Raw genomic sequence first — 20,157 nt, 5'->3', positions numbered from 1 at the left:
ATGAACCGCGAAATAGCGAGGGATCACTGTAGTCAGCATTTTGCTTCATTCATATGTTGCACAAAAATACGTGGGAATATCGAGCGGAGAACCCAGAACTGAATAGTGGATTGAGTATATCATTACACCCCTGTGTCTAACACTGACTTACTGACCTGTCACTGTAGGCTGCTGCTGCGGCGGCTGCTGCTGCTGGACTTGCTACTGCAGCTGCTGGCTGGGCATAACGATACGCTGCATAGCCGCCCTAAAGAGAGATCAAGAAAGAGAGCGAGAGAGAGAAAGACAGAAAGGTTTTTCATAGATGAAATATGATCTTGCAAACACTCAAAGGAAGCCTAAACACTGCAGGTTGGTAGGAGAAACACATTAGGCATTAGGCAAGATACAATATCGAAAAACAAGCAAACTGCCATTAATGATCAGATGCAAACCACATTCTGAGGACGCTGAATTTTTGCGGTTTTGCTGTGTGTGTCTTCCTCACGGGCAAATCGGGGTCATGACAACGTTTCAAAACTGGGATCGTATGAGGATGGGTCTGAAAATGTTTTTGAGTTTGTCAGTGAGGAAGACACAACCTGGAATCAGTCAGAATTAAGTGTGCATAGCCTTTGGTGCCATATCTCCACCCCAAACCACCCCCAAAATGCACGCTACACACAACAGAGGGGTGAGCAAGTCAGTTTACTGGTGCCATTACAGACAGACAGTCAGATAAAACAGTGAGATTAAAAGAAAATAACACAGTCATTCACACTCGTGTAGCCACAACCACACTGACAGACAGGTAGACGGACAGACAGACAGACAGACAGACAGACAGACAGCATGCACCCCAAAAATAAAAACTGAAAACACAATAACAAGCGATTTTTTTTTCTGCCAATCACACACCACTGCATTCTACCCTAGAGCCAATCAATAAAACTCCCACATTCCACCACACACCTGCAGAGATGGTGGGGAGGAGAGAGCAAGAGAGAGAGAGAGAGAGGGAGAGAGAGAGAGAACACAGTAAGGTGGTTATGGAGGTGTTGTATGTGGACAGCAGGTTGTAGAATAAATGAGATAGACAGAGGAGATAAAAGAAACAGAGGAGAAGGAGGGAAATAGATATTAAGAGTGTGAGAATGTCAGATAAGGAGAAAAACGGACAGAAGTACAGAAGGAAGATAAGAAATGAGAGAGAAAAAAGATGGAAAATAAAAGAAATAAAAGCAAGACATGGCCAGATAAGGGAATGGAAGGAAAAGGTAGAAACAGGGTAGAGCAAGAAAGGTAGAGAGAGAGAGAGAGAGAGAGAGAGAAAGAAAAAGAGAGGAAAAGAGACAGAGAGAGAAAGAAAGAGAGAAAGAGAGAAAAAGAGAAAGAGAGAGAGAAAGAGAGAGAGAGAGAAAGAGAGAGAGAGAGAGAGAGAGAGAGAGAAAGAGCATAGATAGAAGGTATCTAAGAGCTGTAAGTGTGCCTGCATGCCAACACTGCTCCAGTCAGCATGCCACAGTGAGACAGAGATACGGGGAGATTCTGGGAAGGGGTCAGAATCAGAGATTCATTTGGGCTTAAATATCCATCAGAAACATATTGGGAGCTTATATCACTGTAATAGCACTGTTACAGCATTGTTAGAGCACTGTAATAGGGGAAACACTAGAAAAAGTGTTTGATTTGGTAAATGGATGGTGCCAGACGAGGAAATACACTGTCAAACCTGTAACGGGGGGCTTAGACACCACTTATAACACCACATTTGCAAAATGTGAGACGGAAGAAATTTAGTCGTCACACGAACAAAATCGTCCTCTACTGAGTGAAAAGGCAGCTTGAGATATAAAAAGTGAGGATATTTGACAATATTTCTCCCCCTTCCCTTCACCCATGTCAGATTGCAGTGAGTTAGTAGGGAAACAGAAACGCATTAAACAATCTCAAACAATCAATATGTCAAACAAATTTATTAATTAATAAATCAATCAGTCAGTCAGAACGAGAGATGCACACTATCTGTCAGAGAAACCCTACCTGCGGCAATCTGCTACTAACCACAGTGTCCTGAAACACTATTCTACGGGGAGAACAGAAAGAGCTATCGTCAACCTGGACACACACACACACACACATTCACTTGCAGTCACACGCACACACACACACACAAACACACAGAGACGCTCAGTTTCATGCCAGACACACACACACACACACACACACACTCACACAGAGCCGGCTATTCATGAAAACACAATTTGATCAAAACAGGGTCAAATTATAAATGACTGTAAATATGAATCATCACTGCCGTAGCAAAACCACATTTCTCTGAAAGGGCAAAGAGAAAAGGAATAATGTTCCTGCCCATGATATAGTCAACCAATCAAGAGCTATGTCCAGTCTATGACCCCTCTTTAATTCCACTCGAGGCCTATGGAGATCCTTAATACAGACCTGGATGTGGACAGATGTTTTGAGGAGATATTTACAGAAAGTGAAAACTGATTCTGGTGTTTGTAAAAGGTGACATCAGTACATCTTGGCTGAATGAATAAATCTGGGGTAAGAAGAAAATCAACAAAAGCAACAGTGAAGTGAAAACCTCCAGGTCCTCAAGCATTAACTCTATGGCTCCCTTACTACTTACTAAATGACTAAAGGTAATAATCAGAGCTTAAATACGCTTTAGTCCACTCATAGCTCTAACACACGGGTCGGCAACCTTTACCACTCAAAGAGCCATTTGGACCCGTTTCACACAGTAAAAGAAAACACTGGAAGCCACAAAACCCTTTTTTGAAATTTTAAATGAAATAACACTGCGCTTAACAGGGTTTTTTTGGGTTGTGCTGTGTATAAACAAACTATACTGTGTTACATTTATTAAATCAATGAACGACTGCAGAGAAAATGAAATAACATTTTTACATGCAACAAAAAATTTTTAACTTCGAAAAAAAGACTGTTGATGGTTAAGTAAAATGCTCAATGTCTATTTGAGTCCTCGTCGTAAAATAATAAAAAAAAAAAAACGTTGTGTTGACGGTTAAGTAAAATGCTCAATGTCTATTTGAGTCCTCGTCGTAAATAATAAAAAAAAAAACGTGTTGATGGTTAAGTAAAATGCTCAATGTCTATTTGAGTTCTCGTTGTAACGAAAAAAAGACGTTGTGTTGATGGTTAAGTAAAATGCTCAATGTCTATTTCAGTCCTCGTCGTAAATAATAATAAAAAAAAACGTGTTGATGGTTAAGTAAAATGCTCAATGTCTATTTGAGTTCTCGTTGTAATGAAAAAAAGACGTTGTGTTGATGGTTAAGTAAAATGCTCAATGTCTATTTGAGTTCTCGTCGTAATGAAAAAAAGACGTTGGGTTGAAGGTTAAGTAAAATGCTCAATGTCTATTTGAGTTCTCGTTGTAATGAAAAAAAGACGTTGTGTTGATGGTTAAGTAAAATGCTCAATGTCTATTTGAGTTCTCGTCGTAATGAAAAAAAGACGTTGGGTTGAAGGTTAAGTAAAATGCTCAATGTCTATGAGTCCTCGTCGTAAAGAAAAACAAAAAACATTTTTAACTCCGAAAAAAAGACGTTGTGTTGATGGATAAGTAAAATGCTCAATGTCTATTTGAGTCCTCGTCGTAAAGAAAAAAAAACACGTTGTGTTGATGGTTAAGTAAAATGCTCAATGTCTATGAGTCCTCGTCGTAAAGAAAAACAAAAAACATTTTTAACTCCGAAAAAAAGACGTTGTGTTGATGGATAAGTAAAATGCTCAATGTCTATTTGAGTCCTCGTCGTAATGAAAAAAAGACGTTGTGTTGATGGTTAAGTAAAATGCTCAATGTCTATTTGAGTCCTCGTCGTAAGTAAAAAAAAAAAAAACGTGTTGATGGTTAAGTAAAATGCTCAATGTCTATTTGAGTCCTAGTCGTAAAGAAAAAAAAAAAACGTTGTGTTGATGGTTAAGTAAAATGCTCAATGTCTATTTGAGTCCTCGTCGTAAATAAAAAAAAAAAAAAAACGTGTTGATGGTTAAGTAAAATGCTCAATGTCTATTTGAGTCCTCGTCGTAAATAAAAAAAAAAACGTGTTGATGGTTAAGTAAAATACTAAATGTCTATTTGAGTCCTCGTCGTAATGAAAAAAAGACACTGTGTTGATGGTTAAGTAAAATGCTCAATGTCTATTTGAGTCCTCGTCGTAAAATAAATAAAATAAAAAAAACGTTGTGTTGACGGTTAAGTAAAATGCTCAATGTCTATTTGAGTCCTCGTCGTAAATAATAATAAAAAAAAAACGTGTTGATGGTTAAGTAAAATGCTCAATGTCTATTTGAGTTCTCGTTGTAACGAAAAAAAGACGTTGTGTTGATGGTTAAGTAAAATGCTCAATGTCTATTTCAGTCCTCGTCGTAAATAATAATAAAAAAAAAACGTGTTGATGGTTAAGTAAAATGCTCAATGTCTATTTGAGTTCTCGTTGTAATGAAAAAAAGACGTTGTGTTGATGGTTAAGTAAAATGCTCAATGTCTATTTGAGTTCTCGTCGTAATGAAAAAAAGACGTTGGGTTGAAGGTTAAGTAAAATGCTCAATGTCTATTTGAGTCCTCGTCGTAAAGAAAAAAAAACACGTTGTGTTGATGGTTAAGTAAAATGCTCAATGTCTATTTGAGTCCTCGTCGTAAAGAAAAACAAAAAACATTTTTAACTCCGAAAAAAAGACGTTGTGTTGATGGATAAGTAAAATGCTCAATGTCTATTTGAGTCCTCGTCGTAATGAAAAAAAGACGTTGTGTTGATGGTTAAGTAAAATGCTCAATGTCTATTTGAGTCCTCGTCGTAAATAAAAAAAAACAAAACGTGTTGATGGTTAAGTAAAATGCTCAATGTCTATTTGAGTCCTCGTCGTAAATAAAAAAAAACAAAACGTGTTGATGGTTAAGTAAAATGCTCAATGTCTATTTGAGTCCTCGTCGTAATGAAAAAAAGACGTTGTGTTGATGGTTAAGTAAAATGCTCAATGTCTATTTGAGTCCTCATCTTAATGAAAAAAAAAAATGCGGACTTAAATTATCCACTGGCAGCAAACAAAAATGCTGTCCTCTCTCCACGAGCCATCATTATTTTACTGGCGCCGTCAGCTGTCAAAAAGTTCAAGGAACCGCACACTGGCGGTTGTCGCACGTTGGAGGTGACGTGTATTAAGAGCGACAAAAATATTTTAAATATTAAATTATTTTAGATATCACAAGATCGCCATAATCTTCATAGAATTAAATTTTGAAAATGAACCAAAATAAAATACATTTTAATTAAATACTCATTAATTATTTTCAAAAGCTGAGCCGCATCAGAGGGATCAAAGAGCCGCGGGTTGCCGACCCCTGCTCTAACACAATGGAAGCCATTTGAATTCAAAAATCTCATTTAAAAACTCGATGAAGACAACTGTGATTAATTTAATAACCAAACAAAAGAAAATGAGATTGAGCATGATTCATTCTTAAGTTTTTAGAAAAAAAAGGGGGAGTTATGGGGTTTTGAAAGGACAGTGATGAAATGGAAAACAATAAACGTGCACAATAATTTGGATATATTCACATACTTAGAAAAATATGATCTGTAAATCATATCATGGCATGAACAGTGAACTGGCAAATATTTCTCATGCCATCAGAGTTATTCTTGTTTATTTTCTTTATTTCACACATGACTCAGAATGAGACGACTCTGTGCTGCTCACTGTCACACATCCAGCAAACCACTCTGACTCAGAGTGAAGGAGAAATAAAAGAGGAAGATGGGGAGAAAGAGGAGGAGGAGAAGAGAGTGGGAACGATACTTACATAGAGGTCAGCAGGCCCATAGAAACCATCCTGGTACACCACGCTGGGAGAGAGAGAAAGAGAGAGAGAGAGAGAGAGATAGAGAGGCATAGTGAAAGGAAAGAGAAGAGACAGGAAGGGGAAAGGGAGGAAGATGAGGAAATGGGTGAAGAGAGGGTGAAAAAAGAGCGAGGGAGAGGAAAAGAAAAACAAACGCGAGAAAGGAGTGCCACCGAGTGGGCATGTGAGGAGAGGCAGGAGGGGTGTGAATGATGGATAGAGGAAAAGGAAAACAGGGTGGGAGGAAGAGAAAAAGATGTGAGGAAATTAGTACACACACACATGCAGTGCACAATTAAAATGCCACTTTCACTGGTCGGGTTCAGTGTAGATGATGCTTGAAATTCCCCAATATTAGTAAGACCTTATTCTCCAAGGTTTTAACGGCTGTGAGTAAGCTCCTGAAACTGATTTGTCTCGATAGTTTTGGGCAGGAACCTCTGTAAAAAAGCATGAAACTGGCATTTTGTGTTTTTTTTTTGGTTTCTTTCTAAACACGACTAGCTCAAATCACACATACATTCACCAATTTGGTTTGAATCTTTAAAAGCACAGCACACCAAGAAAATGACGCATGCAGCATGCAGAAATGATGACGATGGGGAAGTGTGCGAATCTCTAATTACATATTTCACTTTTTTAACTTATCAGGACTCCAATGAGCATGAATCAGAGATTAAATTAAAGCAGCTGCATGCTTTAACAGCTACAGCGGTTTTCAACGGACTGTGAGGAGAGTCTAAATGTGACGTGACATCTTTTACTGTATTAATGCTACAGATTTTTTTTTTAATAAAATAAAATGTAATAAAGCTCAAAATAAAACGTCCTACATCAAACAGTAATGATCATTTAAATAGAAATGCTCTACCACACCAAGTTTAGCTAAATGACACAAAAAAGTGAAATATTAACAGCCGCTCTTCAGGTTTACATGAGAAATTAATAACTAGGCTTTGTATGACCGTATGTGTTTATTGTGTGTGTGTGTGTGTGTGTGTGTGTGTGTGTGTTTGTGTACTTACCCAGGGTATGCTGGAATGGCCGGCTGTGGGACAGCGGCTCGTACAGCTCCGTAGACGGGCCGGCCACGCCCCCGCAGGTGAGCTCCCCGGAAGGTGGCGGCTGTTGTGGCGGCTGCAGCTGCCGCTGCTGTTGGATACGGAAAACCTGGAACTGAGAGAGAGAGAGAGAGAGAGAGAGAGAGAAAGAGAAAGAGAAAGAGAAGAGAGGGAAAGAGAGAGAGAGAAAGAGAGAGAGGGAAAGAGAGAGGGAAATAGAGAGGGAGGAAAAGAGAAAGAGAGAGAGGAGAGAAAGAGAAAGAGAGAGGAGAGAAAGAGAAAGAGAGGGAAAGAGAGAACGAGAAAGAGAGAAAGAAAGAAAAAGAGAAAGAGAGAGAGCGAAAGAAAGAGAGAAAAAGAGATAGAATATTTATTAATTCACATTCAACCACACCACACATCTAAATAAACTCTGATTTCTTAGCTGCAGAAAATATATAACATTTCCCATTATGACAACACTGTATTGATCAGACTATGGATTGAAATTATACTCCTCAATACCTAAAAATCTAGACTGCTGTTTCACTGTCAAAACTATATTCAGTAAACATTTTTACACCCAGCTTTAAAAACAAAAACACCCTAATTTCACCAGAATGTAAATTAAATTCTAACTTAATTATCTGGCACTTCATAAACATTTCTAACAATTACATCACTGTAAATAAGCAAACATACAGTATATACCACTCAAATCTAACTCAAAATGATTAAATACGTAAATACGAAATGCTGAAGAGTGTGAAAGGTGAGGTGTAGTGAGTAAGAATTCACATACCCAGTGTCTCACCTGCGTAGAGCTCAGGGCCGTACATGGCTCCCACCATGGGGCTCAGCTTCCACCCAGCTACTGAGGACAAGGGGAGGGGGGGGGGGGAGACAGACAAACTTGCTTTGAAATCTGAGGACCTCCTCTGCACTGTGTGTAGCTACATGAGGGTTAAGAGCCTATGCCTTTGTGAGCATTGATACCTGCTCTACACTAGTTAGTAAAAACATAGTAGCGTAGTATTTGTTTATAATCTGTGAAGTGCACTATTTATGGATTATGCAAGCATTACCCACCATTACAGGTGTTATAAGTAGTCAAAATATAAAACTTCTGGCCTTTCATGGCCATACTATAACATTATTATGTATATATTCCATATAGAAACTACTAGGAATGGTACACTGCACTATGATCAAATCTGACCGAATGCGGCGCTTCTTTATATAAAAGTATACATATGTTCGATATGTGCTTAATTTACCATAAGGCAGAGCATTGAGTGCTTCTCCATTAGCATACGGACTGACCAGCTTCTTATTGGTCATCACTCGAGCTGTAGCATTGTTTACCTGCTCAAGAGAGAGAGAGACAAAGAGGGGGGGAAGAGCTCAGTCTAAACATAACAGCACCCCACTGATTAATTTTGCTTAAAAGCATTTTTAAAGATTTTTTAATGTTTTAATTATTCATTAATTAAACAACATAAATTTAACGTTATGGTGGGACTTCCTCTTGCACATCAAAAGCTTCATTACAGCAAGTTATTTATATTTACATAAAATGCCCATTATACAGAAAAAAAAAATGTCTGAAAATCTGGGGATCATGTGTAATATCGAATATTTCCTCAGGGCAAGTATGACGTCATGTTCTCGTCGGTTGTGTTAAAACAGAAATTGTGAACTCGATGATATTCCCTTATATTGCTTTTAGAGAAAAATAAAAACAATCTTAAAAGTCTTCCCTTCATGCACAGCATCCTCAATGATCATCAAACACATAAGAGAAATAAAAAAGAACAAAAATACAAAGACCCATAAATAAATCTGTGTCAAAGCAAAAGTAAAAACAAAAAAACAAATGCATTCCATCTCTAAAAAATGGGAGAGAAGAGAGAACAAGAGTTCAGACATGATGAGATTGGTAAAAAGAGAGTGTGCACACCATTCAGCAAAAAAGATTAACATTCAGCCAATTACGGTTCAGTACATGACCAGGAATGAGCAAACACCAGCCAATCAGCAAGCTTCAGATGCAGCATACAGACCAATCAAAAAAACACTGTGCAGCCCAGACCTCCAACCCTTTCATAATGCTTCAGAGAGAGAGGAGAGGGGAGAGAGAGAGAGAGAGAGGAGACAGAGAGAGGTAACAAAGGAAAGAAAACAAAACAGTGAATGAAAGGGAAAGATAGATAGAGAGAGAGAGAGAAAGAGAAGAAAGTAGAAAAACAGATGCATATGCCACATGACACTACAAATCAAATCATGAAGGCCAAACACTGGCAGGCATTGACACTGATCCGTCATACACTTAAAGACCAATATGCAAACACCATCATCTCACACACACACACGCACCCGCACTCTCACACACACACACACACACACAGATCAAAAACAAGTACTGGGTTTAGCCAAAAAGAAATAAAAATAAATACCCCCGCATGAATATAAGGGGAGCAATATCGCCTGAGAGACAATTTCAGTGAGTGTGTAGGAGTGTGTGCAGGAGTGTAGGTGTGTGTGTGGGCTTGGGAGGGGAGCGTACAATAGCTCACGTTCTGCAAGGCCTGTCACAATTATTACGTTATTAATTCTCTGCAGCTGGTATTATTAATAATCTTATATTTACATCGCTGCAGAAGAAATGTTCTAACGTTCTATAATAGAATCCAGTGCTTGAGAATAACACCTACAGGGGGCAGTTGCGAGTAATGTTTGTTTATTTGAGCTTGAGCTGTGTAGTTAGTTGGTCTCTTAAGTATCATCAGCTGGGAAGATATCATCTACGAATATATGAAATATGGCCTGTGTCCTACACAATCATCAAAATCTAAACAATCTACTTGGTTCTCAGAGGCAGGCAGATAGATGGTGCACTGCATAAAAAAAAAATCCAAAAATGTTGTCTTTGGGTATGGAATGAATAGGCTGGAGTTGGGGGTAGAGCTCATTAGGACGACAGGATGGATGGATAGACGGGTGGATGGCAAGAGGGGGGATGGAGAGATTAAGTGAAAGAGTCTCATCAGCCGTGTCGATGCGGGGGAGAAGTGATTATGTGTTAATGGTGATGAGAAAAAGAAGAGGGGGAGGGCGGGAGAGTGAGAGAGAGAACAGGGAGATGGAGGAGAGAAGATCATTTCTGTCAGTAACCTGTGGTCCTTGGCGGGTGTTCTGGACATGAGACTCATGATTGTAATTTAATAAAGATTCTCTTTCTCTTCCTCATTTTCTCTTTTCCTCCCGACCCTCCGCTCTGTTGAATAAAACATCACAGTGGGCATGTGGGAGCGGTGCAATGTGTGAAGCTGCTAACAGCTGAGGTGTGTTTCCACACACATTTGTGGGATGCCCCACAGAGCTTGAGCGACGACTTGCCCATAAATCAGAATTACACTGTTTACCTCATTAACCCAAATCCAAGTCGATCAGCCGAGGCACGTTTGGTGTCTGAAGTTTGCTTTTTTTTTTTTTTAGCTTTTGCATTGGAGCAGTGAGGCTAATGTAGCTTCTACCTTGTTTTAGCAAGAAGCGTTCATCATATTTACAACATTGCTTGTGTTCCTTATTGTCCACAAAAATATATGTTTGAATAGACCAATGGTTTAGACATAATATCAACCAATAAAAATGTTTCATACTGATTTTATCCTGGCTATTGTTTCATACAGGCAGCAGTACTTATAAAAATGCCCTATGGTAGAACAACTCAACAGAACACGGGCACACTGCTCCATTCATATTACATTAAAATACAGTGGAACCTCTACTAACGAGCGCCTATACTAACGAACTTTCCAATAAACGAACCAGGCATTTGAATATTTTTTGCCTCCACCAACGAACCATGACTCTAGAAAAGAACCCGAGCCTCCGCGGAGCCGGCGGCTGGAAATGGCCACTGACCCCAATCGGCGAGTCTCCCAGCGCCCCCAGACTTGAGCGAGCTTTTAAGATTAGCACATTGTAGCTTTAGCAATTTAGCATTAGCGTAAATAGCAGACGTCGAAATTCGTGCTAAGTTAAGCCGTGTCTACGCTTCGTCTCCCCACATTCACCGCCTACTCTACGTTATTCCACCCCCCCCCCACCTCCCGTCATACAGCCAGTGCCTGTGTTACTCCTCCAGCCAATCGTCACGTCTTCAAGGTAGCGATGTGTAACCACTTAAAACTTTATTGTTTCTTTTTTATTACTGTTTCCACTGTATTTCTCTTTTATTTTTAGTAACGCTACATGTATTTTTTTACTAATTTGAGAGTGTTGTAAACATATATCAGTGCAAAAAGGGTGACTTTCGGGGCGGGGGCTGGAACACATTAATTGCTTTTCCATTATTTTAAATGGGGAAACGAACTTTTCTACTTACGAACCGGGTCACGGAACGGATCAAGTTCGTAAGTGGAGGTTCAACTGTACATGAAATGCCCTGCTACTGTTTACAGAAGCCTCAAAGCTCCAGGGCAAACAAGGACATCTCTGACTCCGTGCATATCTTTGCTGATTGACTGTATTTCTGTTTTATTGGGAAAAAATAAAGTAATAAATAATCGCAAAAAAAATGTTACAATAAACTCTAATCAAACCATCTACAAGCCTGGCAGCGTAAGCTATGGCTAAATGAAAACAGGCGAAAGACCACAGTGGTCAGCTGAGTGCAGCTGATCCAGAGAGAGCTGGGTGTGGTTTAGCAGGCAGCGAATGTGAGGTGGAGTGTGTTGGAGGGTGTGTTGAGGAAGGGGGGGGGGGGGGGGGGGAAGAGGGGGTTTGAGTTTGGAGTTTGTGGATTGGTTCAGGAATGAAGCCGTACGTACACACACTTACCATGTGCCAGGAAACGGCATGACGACACGCGAGCGGTTACCGTGGAGACTGACAACAATAACAACAATAACAACACACAGAAGTCGTCAGGGAAACAGAAAGAAAATAAATTATAGGATAAAAATGAACAGAATAGGCTAATGGGCAAAATAAAAAAAGAAAAAAAAGAAAATATAAAGCTTCATAATAACAAATAATGAGAATAAAAACAATCAGGCCCCAGAGGGAAAGAAAAGAATGGAGAGTAAAAAACATCAAGTGTGAAGAGAAAATATCTTGTGAGAAGAGGAGGAGGAAAAATGGGAAACGCAAGCACAAACTGAAGGATCATAAATAATGGGATGTGAAGTCTCACGCTAACTGAGATTTAGGTCACCATCCAGTGTATTAGAGCAGGGAGGATAAAGAATACACAAGCAGTGAGTTAGTGTGGTGAGAGAGGGGTATGGGGAAGTTATGAACATGGTCTTTAGACCCTCTCAACTCTCTGAATAATTCAAAGCCCTGATATCAGTGCAGCGTCTTAAGTGCATGGACACAGCCTTCACTCTGAGAAATGGAAGAAGCTACTGATGGACCGGATGGAATTTATCGATTGCTAAATAAAATTAATAAATAAAGCCAGAAGCAACATAAAAGAAATGTTTATGTGCAGCAAGTCATCCTCAACATGCCAACAATGACATCACTGGACGGAGGGACTCAGACGGTGACATCAGAGGCTAAAAAAAATGAGGACAGAACAGGAAATGATGCAAGAAGTTGGATAAGTACCGAGCAGACATGGGGAGAGAGAGAGAGAGAGAGAGAGAGAGAGAGAAATAAAATCAAGGGATGTGAAAGACAGCAAGCAATCGAGGAGAAAAAAAGAAAGAGAAGAATGAATAAGAAAAAGAAAAGAAAACATTTTTATAAAGGAAATAAAGAATAAAACAAAAACGTAATAAAAGAAAGATAAACACAGAAAAGGGAGAGGACAGATGAGAATAGTTTGGCCATGTAATGATCTCTGTCTCTCTCTAACTCTCCACTCTATCAATGAAAATATGAATTAAACACAAAACACAACACTATTCAGTAATAAAGACAAACACAGGAAACTGTAGTTGCATATCAATGAGGGAACAACACAAACTACAAACTGCTCGTCTAAGGAATGAAGTTTATGTCCTGCTTTTGCTCTAATGGTTTCTAACGGAGCTAAAGCAAGAAAGATTTGTCGAAAAAGTCATGCAAAAAAATAAAAAGCTCCCCCAATGAGCCGTGGAGATGCTCCAGAAAGTAGTAGTAGGAGGAGGATGGGTAAAATCATGGAAAAACAATGGAGAGAGAGTCTGAGACCCATGCCAGCTACAGCCAACACAAGCAGCCACGAACTGTAGGGGGAGCTAGAGAGACTTGTCCAGGCATCATGCACTTATACCACATATTTACCATCTCTAAAAGAAAACAAGACAAAGATATACCACTCAGCCACGCAATTGAAGGCACGACTACATCCCTCACCCTCTTCCCAGTGCTACACACACGCACACACGACTATGGCACAGCCTCTGGATACACCATGCACAGAGCATTCTGGAAAAGATTCTGTGAGCTTGAAAAATAAAACAAAGAAAGCCTAGGCCGATTGCTCCTAAGCACTTAACATCTCACTTGGGGGAAAAACAACCCAAATTCATGAGAATCTATGGAGAGGAGAGGATCTACTCACACACACACACACACACACACTCAGTCACTCTCACACACACGCCCCATGCGTTTACAGGGAACTGAGATGGAAGAAAGGATCACGAAAACACACAGTTCAAGCAAAAAAGGGGACTACCCTCTAAAAACTCCACAAAAGAAGAAGAGATCAAACTCAAACAAGCAGCAAAGAGGCATTCCGCCGATCTCTCGAAATTTCTGCATTCCGATATAAACCAAGTCGAGTGTGGTTTGATGTTAAACGCTCTGTTTTAGAGAAAAATGTGTGTGTGTGTGTGTGTGTGGGGGGGGGGGGGGGGGGGGATCACCTGCCCACTCTTAAACACACACACACATTTTTGAAAAGATACTCCTGTGGAATACAGTCAGCTCTCCATACCCAGGGATAGGAAATAGTCCAAAAATCAACGTTCCAAAAAAAGTGAAACTTGATTTTACATTGCTCCCAGTGATGTGTAGCACACCCTGCTGTAGCCTCCCACCATTTCACACCTCCTCAATCTCCCTCCAGCACTCGCTGTTCGAGCACAGTTCGCCTCACGTCTTGTTTGTTCTCTACTTGTGCCTGTACTGTACAGACTTCTTTTGTCATTATTCCCTACTTTACTACAGATTGACAACCATTTCCAGCTTTTCCAATGTATTCTGCCTTACAATTTATTTAGAGAGTCCAGCAGATTGGGAAAATTGTATAGAAAAATACTACACAATTTTATACTACCCCATCCCACCTGAATAGATTCCAGTATAATTAGTAAATGGATATTAATTAGCTTGAATAAGCTCCACAGAAAAGCATTGCCCAATAGAATGAGATGCTGAGGAGCAGCTGAATATAGACTTAAGGTTTCCCTTTCTAAGCATCTCTAGAAGAGAGTACTTCCCATCAAACCACTGTGAATGACTTGGGTTACATCTTCCTGACTTAACTATGCACAAAATGTAGTAAAAATCGGTGGAATTGCCTTTCAAACAAAATGAACAACCAACCAGCATTATGGCACTGCCAGAGTGAAGATCCAAGTCACACTGTACACTCATGGGCTAATAATTCAGTGGCATATTGTGCTAGTTCAAAAAGACAACACATAGAACAGACAGATACACTGACTACATTCTATGTAACTCAATCTAGATAGTGACATTCATATACAAACAAAACAAACAAAAAGAAAAGGTTTTTGAAGATCATTAAGCAACGCCGTGCCGCGAGTAGAACAGCAAGGAACAGGTCAAGTCCAGGAACGTAATTGGCTAGCAGCTTCATTAGCATGCTACTGTGTTTTAAAATAAATAAAATAAAAAGCAACCCACACATGCGCGTCCACAAAGATTTACAGCCTTCTAGCAGTGGACTGGAACCGGCAGCCAAGAAGAAGGCCCCAAGACCCTGGGATATGTACGGTCAGTGGCGTAACTACAACTCAAATCAGCAAAACTTGTTTACTTGCCTTTATGTTACTGTATGTTACTTTTAATACTGTGATTATTATTAGTTCTAACAAAGCTGTTTATTGGACGTTTATATATTTCATCATATGTAACATTCTCACATCTTTACAAAATCGTTAAATCATTTGAGGCTGATTTACCGAAGTGACTTCATGAGCAAGAGGTTGTTTACTATTTTGTGCCTAATAAAATTCCACACTAATACAGAGCTCTTGTGGCTTTTGGCTGTAGTTTATGTCTGAATATCTATTTCAGTGCGTAGAACGATAGACAGTGAGTTTATTATGCTGCAGACTGTGAAAGATGGTAAAACTATTAATATGGATGAGCTGAATCACTGATAAAGAGGGTGATAGTGTAATAATAGAGTTGTGTGCGCAGGTTTGAGGAAGACTAACTGGTGAAGAATGATGCTGAGACGTTTGGACATTGGATTTGTGCATTTCTTTCTGTGTCAGTGACCCCCCCGATAGTTACGCCACTGGGTACTACAATTAAAATAAATAAATAAATAAAATCCACATTCTGCCATGCAGTTTGTTTTTGATTGAAGAGAACATGCCAGACACACTCCACACATGCTTCATTATTCACCCACACCGAAGCACGCACCCACACACACACGCGCATATACACTCATGCACAGTTGGACCAGAGAAGCATAAGCAGAACAGGCACAAACTCATAACAGCACTCAGTCACTCACCAATGAGAGAAATGTAAGGACATCCCAGAGAGAGAGAGAGAGAGAGAGAGAGAGAGAGAAACAAGACTCACCTCAATCTTGCGGCCCTCCACAATGGTTCCATGCAGCCTCTCTCGGGCTTTCTCCGCATCACCGCTGCTCTCGAAAGTCACGAAGCCGAAGCCCTGGGGGCCACAGTGACATCATCAATCACACAGCATTCAAAACACAACGGATCAAAACCCCAGACACCACCACGCTCACAAAACACACAACCAGAGAGTAAGTAAGGGATAAGGAATTAGCTTGTATCCTTCATAAACTTTAATCATGTGACAGATGTAGGACACAGAGTGGATACAGAGTGAAGGCCTCGGCATATACCTCTTTTGGAGGCAATGTTCACAAGGTGAAAGCTCCTTCGTGAACTTACAAGCTCTTTTTCTGGGCCCTGCTGACCCCTGTGATTTGTCTATACTTTTTTTTTTTTTGCCAAGGCCAAGCAAATGTCGTCTTGCAAGAAGTATGCCTTTCGGAGTCTTGCCCAAGAGCACTTTAGAGAATGATATGAAGCTCCTGCCAGAGTCTTGTTTTCTGATTTGAAAACACTGGCAAAAACTTAAAAAAAAAAACGACTACAATGTGGGGGCGGCACGGTGGTGCAGCAGGAAGTGTCGTAGTCACACAGCTCCAGGGACCTGGAGGTTGTGGGTTCGATTCCCGCTCCAGGTGACTGTCTGTGAGGAGTGTGGTGTGTTCTCCCTGTGTCCGCGTGGGTTTCCTCCGTGTGTTCCGCTTTCCTCCCACAGTCCAAAAACACACATTGGTAGGTGGATTGGCTACTCAAAAGTTTCCGTAGGTGTGAATGTGAGTGAATGTGCGTGTGTGTTGCCCTGTGAAGGACTGGCGCCCCCTCCAGGGTGTATTACCACCTTGCGCCCAATGATTCCAGGTAGGCTCTGGACCCACCGCGCCCCTGAACTGGATAAGCGCTTACAGATAATGAATGAATGACTACAATGTGTGTGTACAAGACAAAGCAACAGAGTGAATTAAGATAATTAATTAATCATTGATATGTGAATGTGCTTCCAAGACCACTATAAATGCACCTTGTCAATCTGTATCCAGCGGATAGAAAAGCTGAATCTAGGTTGATCAATCAAGAGAATGTAGAGCATTTTTTTTAAACACTTCTACAGTCAGTATCATGGCCATATAAGGAATTCTGAGTGTGCACTTGGTGATTTCTTATTCCCAACCAGATACAGGTATTAACCTGCATGTACCTCTTCACTGTGAGTTTAACAATCAGCTTTAGGCCAAAGGCTTATTACAAGAGAACAGTAAGTCATCAACAGAGTATTCATACCATTACGTGAGTACTTCAGGCTCCCAGTTCCCGTCACAAACACCAAACAACTGAACCTTTCTTCAGAACATTTGTTCATTCTTAATCACATCTTAACAATTGTATTCAGCAGACGTTTAGAGAAATGGGTGAATTCTTAGCGAAAACATCACACCGAAGAGCCAACAATCACAGAGGTCCGTTTCTTCCAGCAGACAATGGCCGGGCTTATCTTTAAAGAGCTGCTGTCTGACGCTCTTCTGAGCAGAGGACTCCATTCTGACAATGAATGCCTTTAGCAAATAGGTGAATATTGTGTGTTTTTAAAAGTCTACACAAAGCTGACCACTGGCGACACTGTGAGGGAGTGAAGAACTGCAGTGAGTGACAGCTCAGAAAGATTCAGCATTAATTAGCTTGAGCTAATCTTTAAAAGAACACTCTTACTCTCTGTCTTAATGCTCAGTTAGATTAATTATACAAACCTTCTCCCTCTTTCTCTCTCTTCTCATTAACGCTTGCAAAAACACACACACAAGAACAGATGGACTACAGTCTGTAATTGCCGAAGTACACGGTGCACCTGTATGGTTTGTTTACCTGATAAATTTAGCAAAAATGTAGAAACAACGATGAGGTTTTAATGTTACAGCTGGTCAGTGTATGCTCACATACCTCTATGTACTAAAGACATGCAGTTACCTGATGGTAATAACTTGGAACATTAGCTATGGAAGCACACTTTCCAGTCATTAATTAAATTGATAAACCCTTGATGTATTTAAGCTGCGATTAAGAGACGTAGAAAAAAGTAATCATTTATTCGCCTGCATTTCACACATGTGTCTTTAGGACCTCCATTTGGATTAAGGCAACCTTTGCAAAGCTACAAAAGTCAATACTCCTCAGAGCCCCAACTCCAGGACGGTCTAATGAACCACAGCGGTCCATTTCTCCACAGCACTAAGACTGAGGAGACCGCTCTCTCGAGCAGAAGAATGGAAATCAATGGGATGTTTAGTCATTTGTGTTTGATAAACAAAAGAGGTATAAGTGTAGAGCAAAAAAAAAGTATAATTGTGAAGAGAGAAAGAGAGCGAGAGAGAGAAAAAAGAGAGAGAAAGAAAAAAGAGAGAGAGAAGAGAGAGAGAAAGAGAGAAAGAGAGAGAGAGAGAGAGAAAGAGAGAGAGAGAGAGAGAGAAAGAGAGAGAAAGAGAAAGAGAGAGAAAGAGGGCGAGAGAGAGAGGAGGGCGAGAGAGAGCGAGAAAGAGAGAAAGAAAGAGAGAGAGAAAGAGAAAGAGAGAGAGAAAGAGAGAAAAAGAGAGAGAGAAAGAGGGCAAGAGAGAGAGAAAGAGAGAGAGAAAGAGAAGACCAATATAAAGAGAGTGAGGAAAGGACAGAGACTAAAATAAAAAATAAAGAGCTAGCATGGAGTGAGTGATAGTGATGAACATGAAAGAGCGTTAGAGAGATGGAGAAGAAGAGTGAGGAGAGAGGAAGAGAGCGAGTGAGTGAAAAGTCATGGGGACAGCTAGTGAGGAGAGAGACTGACGAAAATGAGAGTGCTAGTGATGTAGTGAGATAGGTCAGAGAGAGAGAGAGAGAGAGAGAGAGAGAGAGAGAGAGAGGATTTGTTTAGTTAAACATGTGTACAGTGTGTGGGAGTGGGAGTGGGGGTTTAGTTTCTGATCTAGTGTTCTGCGGCCTGCAATGACCTCAGAGACAGAGCTGGAATTTTAAACTCAGTTTTACATAATGCTGAAGCAGAGGCAGAGCTGCAGTCCTCTGCGTGGGTCTTGTACCTTTGAGCCTCGCTCGTTGAATATGATCTCCACGTCCAGGATCTTTCCAAATTGCTGCAGGAAATTCAGACGACAAAAAAAAAAAAAAAAAGACAGAAAAATAAGCAACATTTCCACACGAGTGACACAAGGTCAAACATCAAAATTCAGAAACGACCGTCTGAAACATGGACAATGATTAACCACTCTTGCACTCTCAAATAAGTTAGAATTTAAATTACATGTTGTGGTCAGAAGAAAACCTGCGACGTTAGAACATTCAGAAGCATGAAATAACCCTCGCAACTTCATAAGCATAAGTCTTTCTACTGGTCCATCTCCCAGCTCGTCTGCACACGACGTAAAAGGAAGCAGTCTTCAACAATGGGGCGTCCCCATTATTATTTTATTATTTATTTATTTGAGCTGGAACCTCATACAGTCTGCGCAAATATTTAGCAACAATGCTAATGGGCTTATCAATATTACTGGTACACAGGTTTGGATTGTCTTATTTATTAACAAAAATAATACAAAACTGACTTGGTGTGTACACAGTGTCACAAAAATCTCACCACCACTAGGGGGCAGAATTGTTCAGTGCTCACCCCATTAACCCTACTCTCCCAATATGTCTTTGTCCTCTTAGTTTCTGCTTACTGCGCCTTAAAAACGTCCCTCGGAAGAACGCGCATACACACACACACACACACACACACACAGCTCCATTTGCAAGAAGCTCATACCCCGAACATTTGCCGCAGGTCAGGGTCTCTGAAGCGAAACGGGATGTTGGAGACATGGAGGCGTTTTGGGGTGATTTTGCTGTCTGAAGAATCCTCCGCTCCAGAAACGCCTGAACCCCCACCCGATACACATTGGCCCTCAGCCTGGGGGGATCCGTCTGACAACTGCTGTGGGGGAGGACAACACAAACATGTTCAGGCCTTTTGTTCACATACGTGATGTTATTGTGAATTTAAAGCCATGTCTCAGCTTTTGTCTGGATAATAAAAATATACAGCACACGGCTCAGTACCGCAGTAGTAACCTAAGGGTGGGCAACAGAGTGAAAACATAGTTTAATGGTAATTGACATTTTCACAATACCTCATCATACATCGTGATATTTCATTTTCCCCCGTTGTTAGGGGCAAGAGGAACTGCAGACGGATGAAAACACAGTTACATTCAGCTCTATTTATGTCACGTTTATTTTGGATTTCGTTAAATGATGGTTCAGCTTCTGTCTGAACAAAACACGGCACATAGCTCACAGTACCGTAGCAGTATTATTATTTTAATGAATACTAATGTAATAAAACATATACGTCAGTGTTAAGTCCTGATTATATCCATCACATTATACACTGAACCCTAGTGACCAGGGTAAATCAAAGACACTCTAGTAAGCC

General features: G+C 40.3%; 1 protein-coding gene across 12 annotated transcripts in view; it reads right to left on the bottom strand.

Annotated features, from left to right (window-relative positions):
• The window catches only part of rbfox2 (RNA binding fox-1 homolog 2), a 55,108-nt gene that overhangs the window by 3,218 nt on the left and 31,733 nt on the right, over positions 1-20,157 (bottom strand). For 4 of the 12 annotated variants that reach the window (XM_066663603.1, XM_066663609.1, XM_066663612.1 and 1 more), the window contains 8 exons: positions 19,489-19,656; positions 18,764-18,817; positions 15,703-15,795; positions 8,193-8,280; positions 7,718-7,789; positions 6,901-7,051; positions 5,837-5,879; positions 156-247 (listed from right to left, as the gene is read on the bottom strand). In XM_066663603.1, coding sequence (XP_066519700.1) covers positions 156-247; positions 5,837-5,879; positions 6,901-7,051; positions 7,718-7,789; positions 8,193-8,280; positions 15,703-15,795; positions 18,764-18,817; positions 19,489-19,656 — 761 coding nt within the window. Of the gene's footprint in view, positions 1-155; positions 248-2,022; positions 2,066-5,836; positions 5,880-6,900; positions 7,052-7,717; positions 7,790-8,192; positions 8,281-15,702; positions 15,796-18,763; positions 18,818-19,488; positions 19,657-20,157 lie in introns of those variants that run through there. The other 8 variants (XM_066663608.1, XM_066663616.1, XM_066663610.1 and 5 more) reach the window with 7 other exon arrangements.

Source organism: Hoplias malabaricus, chromosome 3 (assembly GCF_029633855.1).
Source record: "Hoplias malabaricus isolate fHopMal1 chromosome 3, fHopMal1.hap1, whole genome shotgun sequence".
Classification (NCBI taxonomy): Eukaryota; Metazoa; Chordata; class Actinopteri; order Characiformes; family Erythrinidae; genus Hoplias; species Hoplias malabaricus.
This window is presented reverse-complemented; position numbering and strand designations above follow the sequence as displayed.